The sequence below is a fragment of the Nilaparvata lugens genome, chromosome 9, assembly GCF_014356525.2.
Source record: "Nilaparvata lugens isolate BPH chromosome 9, ASM1435652v1, whole genome shotgun sequence".
NCBI classification, from domain to species: domain Eukaryota; kingdom Metazoa; phylum Arthropoda; class Insecta; order Hemiptera; family Delphacidae; genus Nilaparvata; species Nilaparvata lugens.
This window is the reverse complement of record NC_052512.1, coordinates 10,983,663-10,999,925: the sequence shown is the minus strand read 5'-3', so window position 1 is coordinate 10,999,925 and position 16,263 is coordinate 10,983,663. Positions and strand designations below refer to the sequence as shown.

Below are 16,263 nucleotides of genomic sequence, written 5' to 3'. Positions count from 1 at the left end.
CTCTCTGTAGACCTATATTTCTGATAAATATTTCATGATTCAATAACTAATAATGTATTGTGGATTCGCAAGAGCCTCTGGACGCTTAACACCTGTAATTCGGATAAAAAAATCAGCCGGCGGAGCTGCCTACACCCGTCCAGAATATCCTACAATTCCACAAGAAATAATATTTCCGCCGTACTCTGATATAAACCGCCTGAGAATCAGGTGTGATAGCCTACCAATATCTCCAGGCAATTCAAACCCGAGCACAGCGAATGTAATTTATTTCTTATGAATAACAAGTAAATTCAATATTGATATTCCAATACCTGAAATAATTCCTACAGAGGAAAACCAATATGGTAATTATAGACCGAACTGAGCAGGATCTAATTAGAGAAATTACTGAAACTGGTTAACAATTATGCAAATTTATTGATGAATTATAATCGTTAAGAATCAAATAATAATAATTAATTAAATAACTGACAGATTAGAATAATAGAGTTTTCAAAATTTGGTAATAAATGTTCTTGATATGAGATAATAATATGAATGTTCTTGGTAATATAGTGCAATTAGGATTTTAATAGGGGTTACACGGTATTATAGGAGGATATAGTCCTGCACTCTTTCACAATAATTAATTGATAGAAAATTGTAGCTTTCTCAATTCACTGGTTGGATAGAATAAGTATTTTTCGCTCACCAACTCGATCGTGGGGCCCCAATTCACTTAATAATTTTATTTCACTTGAAGATCTGGCGTGGAATGGCGACACCCAGGATTTAGTATCACAATTCTTCCTCAGGAATAAGCTTATACAAATTGAACTTGCCTTCCAATTTAATTTAAGAGCACAAGACTACAGAGGAGCTACACATTTAACACACTGGATATATTACATTCAACAAGAAGAGAAACCATTTAAACATTAATTTTAATAGGACAAATTAAACGGGTCCTGATAATTCGATTCTCAGAAGGCAAGTGTCTCTTCTTCCCAAAAAGAGGAAATCACCTGGTCTTCCTCTGAGAAGAAGAACCACGTGATTTGGGCAAGAACCAATCCTGTGCCTAATAAGGAAAAGTCCACCAATGGGAATTTTTCCACGCGGTTTTAATATTTAAATTAGACACAGAGGTTCGAAAAACACAGAAAATGACAAAAAATTACGTTAAACGGGAAGACTATAAAATTAAAGCAGATAAACAGAAAATAAACAGGGGTTGCAGAAATGAACAAGCTTGAGTTAGTTTTAAAATGAAAACAGACAATATAGAGATATCACAGTAGCACAGTAGCCGGCAGTATCAACAGCTGACAGATAAGGCTTGTCATCAATTTTGGCGCAATTCACTCTAACCTAATTATTGAAAATAAGGTAGTAAACATTGGTAGGCAGTTGACGAATGACTCTGACAATAAATTGGTAAATTATACGAAATAATACTGTAAGAATTTAATAAAACTATAATTAAATGAGTTTTACATAATTTGACGTGAGTACATTTGATTTATGCCTCAATTATACATTAATTTTAGAAAATATGCTGGCATAGGCTTTGTATCCTGACATAAAGCCCCCAAATTAGAAAGGTTTTAGGCCATTAAAGGCTTTCTAATTTCAATCAAGAAGGGTACAATGACATATGCTAATTTAAAACTACAACTTAGGGTCTATCACAAAAAATTCACAGCCAAACAACAATCTGCACAAAAAAGCATGATGTTACAACAAATATGCATGGCTTTGTGCCGCAGCAGTGGTGCCAGAAACCACAAACTAAGGTCCCGGGATTTTTGCCCAGTCAGACTTACAAAGGAAGTACAGAGGTGGGATAATACCACATGCACAGAATCCAAAAAATCCCTACGGTGAGAGGATGGGTGCACAAGCCCCCCATCACTCCTCACAGAATAAAGAGCAGAGGTGCATGAGTGAAATAGACCTGCATAGAGTGCATAGAAGATGCCAAAATAACAATATCAAAGGGCCATGCCAACAATTAACAATTTTTATCAAAAATTTACAATTTAACATTAATAACAATTTTAATCCAATATTGCAGGTCTGTTAAAATATAACTATACCAAGTTTCATCAAGTATGCCAGCTTACAAAGATTGATAATATCTCTCTGTGATTCAATACATTTAACTAGTCTCCACTTGTTCAATCAAAATTTCTACCCTGTTTATTTTTGAAGCTTGATTCCAAAATTCCCTTCATTTCTCAACATTTATATACAAAAATACAATAAGTAACATAATATTCAAATTTTCCTATAAATTAGTTGCTGAATGCATGTTTTAGATTTCTGATGCATCATATTTTTTTTTCAAAATACTAATCACATTTATGTGATTACAATAATTTCATTAAGTTAATAACAATAATAACATATAAATTATAACTTCCTGTTATTAACACTTGGATGGGGAACTCTATCAGCTTCGGGAGGCAGAACCCGCAAACCATCACTACTAGTAGCCTCGTGGGGCAGAACCCGCAAACTGTCACTACTAGCTGACGCAATACGAGCAGGCAGATTTTTCTCTTCTTCATGACTGGATTTACCGCTGTCACGTGGTTGGGAGCAGTGTGAATTTTTCCGCCAGACTGCAGCACCTCACGGTCGGTTACTCCTACGATCGGAATAACTTTTTTTCTGACTGTCTCGTTTTTATGATGATTGATGCCAGAGACAGTCGAAACTGGTTGTCAATTATTGTTATTACGACGCTGAGAATTATTTCCCTTCTGATTATTAGAATGGAACTGCTTTTTGTTGGACTGGGATTGTTGGTTGGGCGACGAACTGGTTGTTGATACAGATGGCTGCGGTTGAGTGACATCATCGCTTCTGTTTATGTTTTGTTCTGGAGTTGTAGTTGAGTCGACTGATTTATTTGGAATAAATGAACTTCCCTCATTATAATTTCTCCGATGATTATCTCCAAATCCACGGCTATTATTTTGAGGTCGACTCGGTTGACTGCCTCGATTATAATTACGATGAGGAGTTTCAACTTCATTCACGACAACACCTAACCTCTCATCCTTCTGATGGTTTGTTTTGAAATTCCGTGAACCAAATTTATCGTCTACACTCTGTACTCGACTCAAACAAGCCTCAAACTTGTCATAGGATTCAAAACTTTGCGAGCTTAATGCCATCTGAATGGAATAAGGTAACTTCCCAATTAATATTTCGATCAAATTTCCATTCTCGATTGGATTATCCATCAGATTGTTCAAATAGCGAATGTGGGCTGAAAAGGCACTCATGGACAGCCCCGTATTCTGCTTGTCATATCTGCATGTAATGATGTGAGACAATAAATTTCTCTGTCTTGCAGGAGACCAAAAAGTAGCTAAGAAGTTGTCAATAAAATCCTTTAACGAGTTGAATTCAGTAATGCGACTTCTGAAGTGTATCAGTGGTTCTTTCTGTAGACATAGTAAAAGATGCATTCTCCACGTAATCCATGGTATAGTAGTAACGGAATCAATAGCCTGCAAATGCTGAATGAATGCCCGTGGTTGAATGGTGCACTCAGTATCATCAAATATTGGTAAAGATGACAAGATTTGTCCAGTATTATGATTATTACCACCAGAAACGTTAGCCAAACTATTCTTTATTTGTAGACACTCGGCTTTAGTTTGATCTAGCTGAGTTTTCAATTCCTTAATTACTTCGGGATTTAAAGTTTCAGCTGAATTCTGTGTGACATCTGCTCTCAGCTGGTTTATTTGGGCCGTGTGATTTGTTTGCTGAGCCTCCAATTCACCTAACCTCACATCATTCTGAGCTAGCTTAGCATTGGCCTGGGTAATCTTGCTCTCCAATTCACCCTTTGCTTCAGTATTTTCCCGGTGTTGGTTTAGAATTCTTTCACCAAATTCACTTCTCACCGTTTGTATTTGTTCATTTGTATAATTCTTAGCTTCAATTTGTTTTTCATCCATTTTTCGATGTAAATCCTCAACGTTACTTTTGAGTTGCAAAAAGTTTGCGGTCATTTCTTCCACTTTCTTGTCCAATCTATTACTGGTTTCTTCTATTTTCTTGTCCAAACTATTACTTGTTTCTTCTATTTTCTTGTCCAATCTATTGCCGGTTTCTTCTAATTTCTTTTCTATTCCAGCAGCAGTGGTCTTGAAAACTTCAAGTATGGTTTCGATCGTCCCAGGTGGTAGATATGGCAGCCCCTGCGGCTGTTTGGTCTCCAACTCAGCAGCAACGACATCATTGGAAGACGTTTGACGATCTACCTCGCGCCGATCGACGTTGGCGATTGGTGATGATTGCACCGAATTAAGTATTGGCTGACTTTCCTCTAGCCGAGTCGATGACAAACGCTCTCGAATGCCGCGCTCAAAGTCAACTGAAGTCGCGCTGGTTGCCGGTTTTGGAGGAGCTTCGGGTGAGACAGGATCTGCCGGTGTAAACAATGTGGTAGACCCATCCAGTTCCGTGGCGGGGTTTGCCATGATTCTCCCAAAAGTGAAGTGTAGACGAAATCCAATAAGTGAAAAATAGTGAGTGAATGATAGTGGTGCGCGCAAATTGGAATAACAGAATCAGGTCAGTGCAAATTATCTTGTAGTTCTGAAGAATTAATACCGCTGACTAATTCCCACAACTTCAAAGCAAGACAAAATCGCGACAATAATACGTTTTAGAATACAATAATACTCTACAATATAATATACCGTAATGATCAACATAAAATTCAACACAATCAAAATAATATCCAGTGTATGAACAATCACAAATTAATAAATAAATCGACTACCTCAAGCTTGTTCATTTCAGGGATTAATACATCAGAGTAACACCGTGTAGCCCCCATTAGTGCAACAAAAAATACCTGCTCAATTCGATCAATAATTATTAAGAAATAAAATTGAACAACAATATTGAACAGAGTATTGATGGCTAGGCGACCCACGACTCCACTGAAAAGAAATATTTATATTTCTGCTCCCTCTCAAGCGTAGATAAGTCGATATCTGAAATAAATTATGATTATTAAGATGAAATAAGCTCCCTCTCCTTCACCGTCTTGAGTTCGGGCGCCAATCTTGTGGATTCGCAAGAGCCTCTGGACGCTTAACACCTGTAATTCGGATAAAAAATCAGCCGGCAGAGCTGCCTACACCCGTCCAGAATATCCTACAATTCCACAAGAAATAATATTTCCGCCGTACTCTGATATAAACCGCCTGAGAATCAGGTGTGATAGCCTACCAATATCTCCAGGCAATTCAAACCCGAGCACAGCGAATGTAATTTATTTCTTATGAATAACAAGTAAATTCAATATTGATATTCCAATACCTGAAATAATTCCTACAGAGGAAAACCAATATGGTAATTATAGACCGAACTGAGCAGGATCTAATTAGAGAAATTACTGAAACTGGTTAACAATTATGCAAATTTATTGATGAATTATAATCGTTAAGAATCAAATAATAATAATTAATTAAATAACTGACAGATTGGAATAATAGAGTTTTCAAAATTTGGTAATAAATGTTCATGATATGAGATAATAATATGAATGTTCTTGGTAATATAGTGCAATTAGGATTTTAATAGGGGTTACACGGTATTATAGGAGGATATAGTCCTGCACTCTTTCACAATAATTAATTAATAGAAAATTGTAGCTTTCTCAATTCACTGGTTGGATAGAATAAGTATTTTTCGCTCACCAACTCGATCGTGGGGCCCCAATTCACTTAATAATTTTATTTCACTTGAAGATCTGGCGTGGAATGGCGACACCCAGGATTTAGTATCACAATTCTTCCTCAGGAATAAGCTTATACAAATTGAACTTGCCTTCCAATTTAATTTAAGAGCACAAGACTACAGAGGAGCTACACATTTAACACACTGGATATATTACATTCAACAAGAAGAGAAACCATTTAAACATTAATTTTAATAGGACAAATTAAACGGGTCCTGATAATTCGATTCTCAGAAGGCAAGTGTCTCTTCTTCCCAAAAAGAGGAAATCACCTGGTCTTCCTCTGAGAAGAAGAACCACGTGATTTGGGCAAGAACCAATCCTGTGCCTAATAAGGAAAAGTCCACCAATGGGAATTTTCCCACGCGGTTTTAATATTTAAATTAGACACAGAGGTTCGAAAAACACAGAAAATGACAAAAAATTACGTTAAACGGGAAGACTATAAAATTAAAGCAGATAAACAGAAAATAAACAGGGGTTGCAGAAATGAACAAGCTTGAGTTAGTTTTAAAATGAAAACAGACAATATAGAGATATCACAGTAGCACAGTAGCCGGCAGTATCAACAGCTGACAGATAAGGCTTGTCATCAATTTTGGCGCAATTCACTCTAACCTAATTATTGAAAATAAGGTAGTAAACATTGGTAGGCAGTTGACGAATGACTCTGACAATAAATTGGTAAATTATACGAAATAATACTGTAAGAATTTAATAAAACTATAATTAAATGAGTTTTACATAATTTGACGTGAGTACATTTGATTTATGCCTCAATTATACATTAATTTTAGAAAATATGCTCATAGGCTTTGTATCCTGACAGTATGTATTGATACTTCAACCACATTTGAATAAAACTGTAAAAATGAAGCATATAATAACATTTTCGAATGTAACATTTATGGGGAAAAACATAGGACCCTCTATCATTTGGGGGTATTCCTTCCCCCCCCTCATACCTCTTGGTTTTTGCCCCCCCCCTAGCAGTTTGGTGAAATGGGGCCACTAGTTATAAACCACTTTCAATCAACTACAGTATATATAAAAATGAATGTCTGTTTGTGTGTTTGTTCCCTATAGACTTGAAAACTACTTGACAGAACGGCATGAAACTTTGGGAATATGTTGTGTGAATATTAGGGATGGTTTCTGACCAGAAATTGTAATGGGGGGCTTATAATGATTATTTATTAACCTTCCGGCAGTCGCGCTGTTGTAAAAAGTACAACAGTGTCAGTTTTTTTGCTGCACAGAACTATTGAATGAGGGAGTTTCAGTAAATGAATCACCTATGTATTCCAAAACTTTCCCCCCAACACTCCACTGAGTTGCAGTATCAAACGAGCAATGGTTCAGTCTTTAGGTGCCATTTAGTCGCAACAGTTCATAAGATAGGGAAAGACTGTATACGGGGACTGTAAACGAACCAATAACACAGAATTGATGGCTTTGCTTGATGCACCTTATTGGGCTATGAAATGGTAATCATCCAAATGTTAATAGGCGTAAAATAATCCAAGAAGATGGGAAAAGTAATTGTACAATTAGTTAATATGTTTTGACAGTAAACAGAGTACATAGCAGATAGCACTTGGAAAATTGGATGTTGTAAAAAATACAACACGCGACTGCTCGTGTGATTGAGTAAGGCGCGACTACCGGAAGGTTAGTTCATTTTACAGATCTATGTTTTTCGAAATTTTTCGCCGAGTGGCTACCGAATAACGGAAAGATGAGCATGATTCAAGATCATGATATTATATTGTGATAATTTCAGCATCTAAAGTTACCAGCTGTAATAAGCCCGTCACCCTGTGATAAATTGTGTACTGGTATGAAAACGGTTGTTTTGAGTTGAAGTAGTAGTGGTGTTTTGAGAGAGCTGCCTATCCAATAGAAATCGAGGGGTGTGGCCTCCCCCCTCCACCCCCCCTGCCCCAGTCGGCCATTTTGGCCCCGCCCCCAGCCAATAGGAATCAAGGGGCGTGGGTAGTTGATTGGTACCTTAGAAGACATATACAACTAATTATCACTCCCCTATCATTAAAAAACTGGAAAATGTTGGAAAAAAAATATTCACCACATGAAAGAGAGTTGTTCATATTGCATCCATTAAATATCACTGAAGAATGACATAATAATTTACTTTTCTTTTAATTTAGCTTAGCTCATATTCATCCTGAAATGGAAGATGGAAAGAATATGGAATTCTGTGTGATTCATCGTGCATCGCATATTTCCTGGACCATCTATTGACAATCTACAACTGTGGAAACATTAAATTCATCTTTGAAACACTGATTTAACCTATCTATTTTTTCAATTCAACTCTTTACTGATAGATATCACTACCAATTGATTGAGAACAATATGTTTTTGGAATAATTAATGCTGCATGACTAAGCACATAGGAAGTCCGTATTGAGATGAAAATGAAAATATCGTTTGTGAGATAAATTCCATGATTCACCAAATAAAGTCAACTGTGACATGAGATACATTGACTTTTCAATGTAAGAAGTTGGCTGGGTAAGCTAGTAAGTCAATAACTTTAACCAGTGTGTCCTTCACATAACAATCATGAACAGTCCACTTAACCATTCCAAGCAAGACTCTAATACCTCATCTTATATTCTATGATTTGAATTAGGTTTACAATTTGACATCGGAGCGGAGTTGAAGGATGATAGAGCTATCTGTGTTGTCTTATGACAGACAAGGATAGCAAAGCTATATTTGATGTTGACCTCATCACATGCTAACTTTTCAATCCTTATCTGACTATTGGTTCCTGATCTTGTGATCTGCTATAATATATATTAGGCCTACACCCTCTATTGTAAGCTGTATAAGAAAAGCACTCAATCAACCAATCAATCAATCTTGATGAATGATAGAGCAGTGCAGTTCTACTCTTATGATTAAATGGAGTTATGACAGGACCTCTTGTAATGTTGCAATCTTAGGCGGGACGCACAACGGAGAAACGCATTTCGTGAAGCCCTCTCTCATGAAACTTGTTTCATGCAATCCGTTTCACTCGCGCATGCATACAAAAGAAACGTTCCCTGCTTAATCTTATCAGTCGATTGCGAGCAACTTTCGTTTCACGTTTCCTGAAACTTTTTTCAAGAAACGCGTTTCTCCGGTGTGCATCCGGCCTTATGAGTTGGTTAATGTTTACATGTCTCATATGATTGAACATCCCATCATCATCAACTGACCGCTGAGCTAAACTTAATCATAATAAATTGAAAAAGAATATGAAGTGATAGCTCTATCATACAGAAAAAAATTGCATTAGTACATATCCCATGATAGGGCGATTATGTCCCTACTTTTACTGTCAACTCAAGCTGATTATTGTTGATTACTGTCGATTATAGTCGACTTTTTCACTGTCAACTCAAGCTGATTATTGTCGATTACTGTCAATTATAGTCGACTTTCACTGCTTTGGCTGGGCGAGAGTGTATGAATGGCACATATATGAAAGACTACCAGTGTCACACAACTTCACGGGAAAAGAACTACGTGGACTATTGGCTTGAGATAACAGTAAAAGTTGCGAAAAAAATGCCTAATACTATGGGATATCTGCTCATGCTATTGTTTCTCTATGATTCTATTAAGTGGTCTTGTGAAAATAAACAGTTAGTTGAAAAATGAACTGGATAGAAAAACATCTAAAAAGAGTCTCATTGCAAAGATGGCGCCCAATGTTGATATTTTTCACAAATTCCTTTCACTATTATAAATATGAATTCAACAGATCATAATTTCAGACTAGTGAGTCAACTTCAATTTCAAATTTCAAGTCTTCACGCCGAATAAAGGGTTGAGTGCCCCTATAAGCTACCTCCTCAGTGACATCATTATCGAGATTACCCACATCAGACTTGATGCTGTTTTTCTAAGAGGGCTGCTTCCTCACCAATCCACGTAATACCGTTTCCAACATGATTATGTCGAATGAGCGATTTTGGGGGAGTGCAGTCCAGTGAGCAATTCATTGTTCAGAATAACAATAATGCCTGGTTTCCATTAGTAGAGTTAATGGTAGAGAGTTCCCTGGGAAAGTGCTAACTATCTTGTGAACTCTTCCAATGAAGACGTTCATTGTAGAGTAGAGTGATATAGCACCGTGGGATAGCACTCTAACACTTGCCTTCCCCCACCACCACTTTTCACTCCATACTCTACCACTACTATGCTAATGAAAACAGTCTTGAGCTAGTAGAGTAAAGTCGTGCTGTAAGCTATCCAGTTTAAGAAATATTTTTATTTATTAAAAAGTATTAATTGATTAAAATTCATTGAAAAGTGTTAATTTATTAAAATGTTTAAGTGTTAATTTGTTATAAAGTATTGATATTTTAAGGTTAGTTTCATCCACTACACAACACACTTCACCTACTATTCTCAATTGTAGTGAAAACAATAACCAAGTAAGTAGAGTAGAGTTAGCTCGGTAGTATGCCATGAGTATTCCAGTTACTCGATCACTAACTCTACTAGTGGAGACCAGGCTTAAGGATAGCCAGATGCTATGAATGAGGAGACTTGTGCGTCATCTCATCCAAGCACTCGATATACAATCAATTACATCAGAGACAGTAACGAAGGAAGGCCACAAGCTGTAAATGGGTAGGTGATCTCATGTGCGAACTTGTCTGAACTATAATATTTTCATGATAATATTGAATCTGTGCCTACCACTTCCCATGAAAAGATCAGTTGTTGAGAAAAGATAGGCTTACAGTCATGTCATTAACGAAATGGGTGACTTAAACACAGACTTACTTTGACGCGACACTTTTGACTTGACACAGCTAGACAATATTTTTTACATGCAATATGACAATACTTCCGTTACAGGCTACACACCATACTGCCATTTCCCATACTTTGTTGGATCTTGTCACTGTTTGTGATGTTGATTCTGTTGTAATAGTGTGAATATTGAGTGGGTATTATTGTAGTTGTTTGTGTGTATCTTATATTGTTTTTCAGGTTTTTGAACTGGAATGAACTTTGATTTTACTGTTTGTTGAACCCTGCGTTTTTAGTGTGAGAATCGACTCTGTCTTGTTTGAATTTGCTAACTTGTTGCTCAGTTGTCAAAATTAAAGCAATTTTCGTGCATTTTCCAAGTGCAGTTTCAATTTCATGTCAAAAAAGCCACTGTATTTGAAAATTGTACAAGCATTGACCTTTTTGCAGCTTTGGCTTTCCCACTGGAAGTTATGCTCAACGCTCGTGGAGGTGGAATAATTTTCAGTGAAAAGGCCACAGTTCGAATTGAGACGTAACTGGGAAAACATGTAACGGTGTGCGAGCCTCGGTCCTCTGAATGGGCCCATTTCCAATTCAGAGGGACAAATTGTTAAGTTTTCAGTAATTTCTATCTAGTTCAGTAGGAAACCAAATTTTATAGAGTTAGTAGGAGTAGAATCAGGAAATTGTTTGTGCGTGTGAGTTCAAGTATAGTGAGTTTTATTAAAGCGTATGTGAGTGTTTCTGAAGAGTCCAAGTTTGAATATTGTTTAAATGGTGAGTGTGAAACTTTTGTTGTTTTTCTTATTAAGCTCAAAATCTAATTTCATAGAATGACCGAGGCCCAAATTTAAATGCAGCAAGTTAGCAGGTTCCCAAAATGTGTAGATTGGAATAAGTGAATATATTTTTTGTGAATCGATTGCTGAATCACTTTGTTCTGTTTGAAAATTTGACATGTTACCTGACTATTAATCCGTTCTACCTATTTAGAGTTCAATAAACCCGAAGTTGAATTTTATTAGTATTTTTCATTGAAGTTCCTGGCTCGTAGTTGCTAGTTGCTAAAATAGGTGACAATTAGTTAATGATGATAATCTGTGCATTTGAATGAACGAATCCACTAAAAGCTCCCAACCAACCAAGGATTCAAATAGAGATTTTATAGCATAATTTTAGCAAATATTAAAGAAAAGAAGAAACAACCCCTCTCTGTTTACATTGGTGGCCAGCGGTGGTATAGTCTGCCAGAATGACTATCGAACCACATGTACTCTTATATATTTCATATTTTGGAAGATTAACTAAATAGAGACAAATATATCTCCGGTTTCAGAAATGATGTCAGGTGTGGTGTGGGGTTGAAAATACCTCCACCGGTTACATAATGGTGTCATGTGTGTGGGGTTTGTCTGCAAAAATGACAAACATTCAAATGCCAAAATTAATCAATAGTTTTGTGGATTGATAAGTATCGAGAAATCAGCCTGTTTCATTTTGAATATTTTTTTATCAACACGAGCAGGAACATAAAGTATTTTTAATGTGATAATAATATGATTTTTTATTAGATTGTGAAATGTGAAGTATTTTGAAGATGAAAAGTGTTAGTTTTATGAATGAATTTTGAAATCGGAAAATTTATTGATTCAAACTATTTTGTAGTTGAAGATGAAAAATCAGAATTGTGTTGAGTTTTGAAATATATGCTTGATTATTGCGGAGTGGAATTTGATTCCATGATCTAGAACAATGGAATGGAAAATTTGTAATATGAGTTTTCCGGTGACGGCAAAAGCTGGCAACATTGCACCAGACTGATGGGAATATAGAAAATGTAGAACGCATTGTTTAATAGGGAGAAATTGATTTTTGTTGAATTAGAAAAAAACGTTATAATGTAATTTTTTGTTCAAATATGATTATCGCGTAGTTCGTCAAGGAAAATTTTGTGTGGAATTGTTCTAAAATTATGTTTTGTTAGAGATAGTCCAAGGAGGTATGAAGTTGATTCTATATCCAGTTGTATTTCGAGGAAAAAAGTTATGTGAGAGAGATTGAGATGATTGGATTTCATATTATGGAAGAATGATGAATGAATAGTATTATTTCCGCCCGTTTGAACTGAATACTCACTTTATGGCTGGATCGAGTAGGTTGTAATTTGAGATTTCGGTTTATTCTGGGATAAGAAGAGTCATGGATTAGTGCCATTGCCGGGTCTCTCAGCTAATGATCTGGTTTATTGCATTTATACTGTGAAAGCCCTTAAATCACAAGCAAGAATCATCAAATTCCGTGATTATAAGAATATTAATTATTGAATGAAAAAGACTAAGAAATTGTCAAAAAACCACTGATTTAATAATAATTAAAAAGACCGGTTTCGGTTATTACACCATTGTCAATCTCTGATAAACTAAAACTAAATACAAGAGCAGCAGAATTTATACTAGTAGGCGAGTACTGCTATTGGTCGGTCGAGGGCATGAACGCCTGCCATTGGCCTAGCTAGACAGTCTCCTCCCCCTCAACGGTGTGACAAAATGGCGGCTTAAGAAACAGAATCGCCATGATAATAAAATTAACTTTTGGTACAAAATAAGAACCAAGAAAACAAATGTGAAAGATAATAAAACAAATATGTGAATGGAAAAACTATTGACTAATGTATGCTTACATGTTTATGATAAAACTAAATTCGTAGTGTTGTACTGGTTGAAATGAATCTGGTCATTTAAACTATACTGGGTATTTTCCTTAATTACTCTTGTTATTTCTAAAGCCTCTAGAATATTCAAAGATCTGCCTTTGTTATCAACATGCAGAAACTCAACATTCTCCTTAACTGTGAACTTGTGATTATTTGTTATCAAATTTATGAGTATTCATAACTCTGATGCTACATAATGTTTTTGTTAGTTTTTAATTATTTTCATTTATATAAAAAGGAATAGAAGATAATATTATATTATGTATTTTAGTTTTTTTTATTTTTTCAAAATTATTGTACTGATTTGTTAAGTTCATTTACTTTTGTTTGTAAATTGTCAGTGTTATGAATAAATTTCAATTTCAATTTCAATTTCAATGTTCTGCAAAGTTAGATTCCCCATTTTGTTTATTCCAATCTCTGATGTGTTCTTTAATTCTACTTCTGAAACTTCTACCAGTCTGACCCACGTAACAAGCATTACAATCATCACATTCAAGTTTGTACACCCCGCTTTTATCCCAAATATCAATTTTGTCTTCACTCCAGCTAAATAGACTATTTAAAATCGGTTTGGTCTTGAAAGCAACATGAAATCCATTCCTCTTCAATTCCCTACCTATCTTATCAGATACAAGGCCTAAATATGGGATTTTTATCCAAGTCTACAAAGCTAGAATTGATTGAAATTTGTCTATTAATTTTACTCAATAATCTGTCCACCATACTTCCTTCATACCCATTTGTGACAGCTATATGTTTAATTTTAGTGATCTCAATATCAAAATCATGATTGCTCATAGGTATTGTTAGTGCTCTATAGACCATGCTATTGAAAGCAGCAAGTTTGTGAGAAATAGGATGACAAGAATGAAGAGGAATGTTAACATCAGTATGGGTTGGTTTTCTGAAAATAGAAAACTTGTGAAAACCAGTGCTATGATCTATTCTTAAATCTAGAAAATTCAATACACAATCCTGTTCTACCTCTACAGTGAATTTTATACTCTGATGTAATCCATTCAGATAGGAAAGAAAATTGTCTAGTTGTCTGTTACTTCCTTTCCATAAGCAAATAATATCATCAACATATCGAAACCAGTAAACAATTTTATCTTTGAAATGACTATTTTCAATGATTCTACTTTCTAACTTATCCATAAATGATTGAGCTAGGAGTGGTGAGAGGGGTGACCCCATTGCCAACCACTCTCTTTGTTCAAAAAATCTATTGTTAAATTTGAAATAATTATGCTGAGTGCATAACTTCATCAATCCTATCAGTTCTTCTCTGAGTGTATGATCATTTATAGAGGCTTTCATTATTTCCTCAGCTCTTTCAAGACTTTCTCCCACCGGAATGTTAGTGAATAAATTAGTAACATCAAATGACACAAGTTTATAAGATGATAGAACAGGAATATGCTTTATATTGTTGACCAACTCCAATGAATTTTTAATACTGAACTTTGGTTGAAAACCTGTTAATGACCAAAGGTGCTATTTAGTTTGTGAGCTAATTTGGAGCAGGGGGAGTTAACAAAAGATACCACTGGTCTTATAGGAACATTAGTTTTGTGTAATTTAGGTTGACCGAAAAGTCTAGGTGGATATGGATTCATAACTGTTAGATACTTAGTTTCTTTCTTGTTAAATAATTTGGTGGTGGTGTTCAACTTATTTCTAATCAAGCTATTGATTTTGGTGGTGGGATTGGAGTTAATCTCAATAAAATTGTTATCTGCAATGAAATGGTTTACCTTACTTAGATATTCGTCCTTATCCATTATTACTGTAGTGCATCCTTTGTCAGCTTTCAAAATCATCAGGTCATTGGTTTTCATCTTCTTCTTTAAAGAAGACATCATGAAGAATTCAAAGAAGAAGATGAAAACCAATGACCTGATGATTTTGAAAGCTGACAAAGGATGCACTACAAAAAGAGATTTTGATGACCTTTTCACTGTGCCTTGGCATCATCTTGTCATGGCTGCTACTATTAATGGGGAGCTGGAAGTATTCCAGCAAATTATGTGCGAGCTGTTCAATAAACACGTGCCTTTAAGGTACAAGAAGATTTCTAGGGGAGACCAGCCCCCTGGATAACACCGGACATACGTCAGCTTATAAATGAGCGTGACAAAAAAATCCGCTTGGCTAAGAGATCTGGGTGTCCATTGATGGAGTCATTCCATTAACGGAATGACTTGGAATTTGGAACGTTAGGTCCTTACACTATAAGGATCCGACACGATCAATTTCGATTGAATTCAATTCAAGATGGCGGCTAAAATGGCAAAAATGTTGTCAAAAACAGGGTTTTTCGCGATTTTCTCGATCAAAATCCAACGATTTTGATGAAATTCACACCTAGAATAGCCATTGATAAACTCTATCAACTGCCACAAATCCCATATCTGTGGAAATTTCAGGAGTCCGCCCCATCTATGCAAAGTTTGATTTTAGATTCTTAATTATCAGGCGTCAGATACAATTCAGACAAAAAATTTCAAGTGGGAAAGATTTAACATGGAAATCTCTACAATTAATGTTCAGTAACATTTTCACTAAAAATTGAAAATAATCTCGAAATTCGAGAAAATGTGATTATATAATTGCAAACTGTTGGCAACTGTTAATTCTATTAAATCATTCACTATCAAGATATAGCAGACCTCGTGTATCCTCAGCGTTATTTTCCTGTCACCAGATAGCTCAGATCTTTGAATAGTAGACTTGAGATGTGCGTGAACACTAGCGTCAGGTGATCAATTTTCATAACTGCAAGGAAAGTTGTGTGAGTGCCTACACCAGATTTTTGTCTACTCATTCATGTACTTATTGATATAGTCCGGGTCCTGTTGCTTTGCCTATCGGCGGAGGGCCACTATACAATACCACCCAATCAAAAACATCTAACATTTTTGAAAAGGTATCTTTTCATAAGAAACAGATGCTCTTTCGTATCTTCTCAAAACCAACATGTTGCATTCGAAAAGATAAGAACCTC

General features: G+C 35.7%; 1 protein-coding gene across 5 annotated transcripts in view; it reads left to right on the top strand.

Moving 5' to 3' along the window:
- LOC111062730 (lachesin) overlaps positions 1-16,263 on the top strand; it is a 317,740-nt gene that overhangs the window by 201,517 nt on the left and 99,960 nt on the right. The window contains exon 1 of one of the 5 annotated variants that reach the window (XM_039435484.1): positions 11,038-11,317. The exons of the other annotated variants lie outside the window; for them this stretch is intronic. Within the exon in view, the coding sequence (XP_039291418.1) occupies positions 11,315-11,317 (3 nt within the window). The 5' untranslated portion in view covers positions 11,038-11,314. Of the gene's footprint in view, positions 1-11,037; positions 11,318-16,263 lie in introns of those variants that run through there. 5 annotated transcript variants of the gene reach the window in all.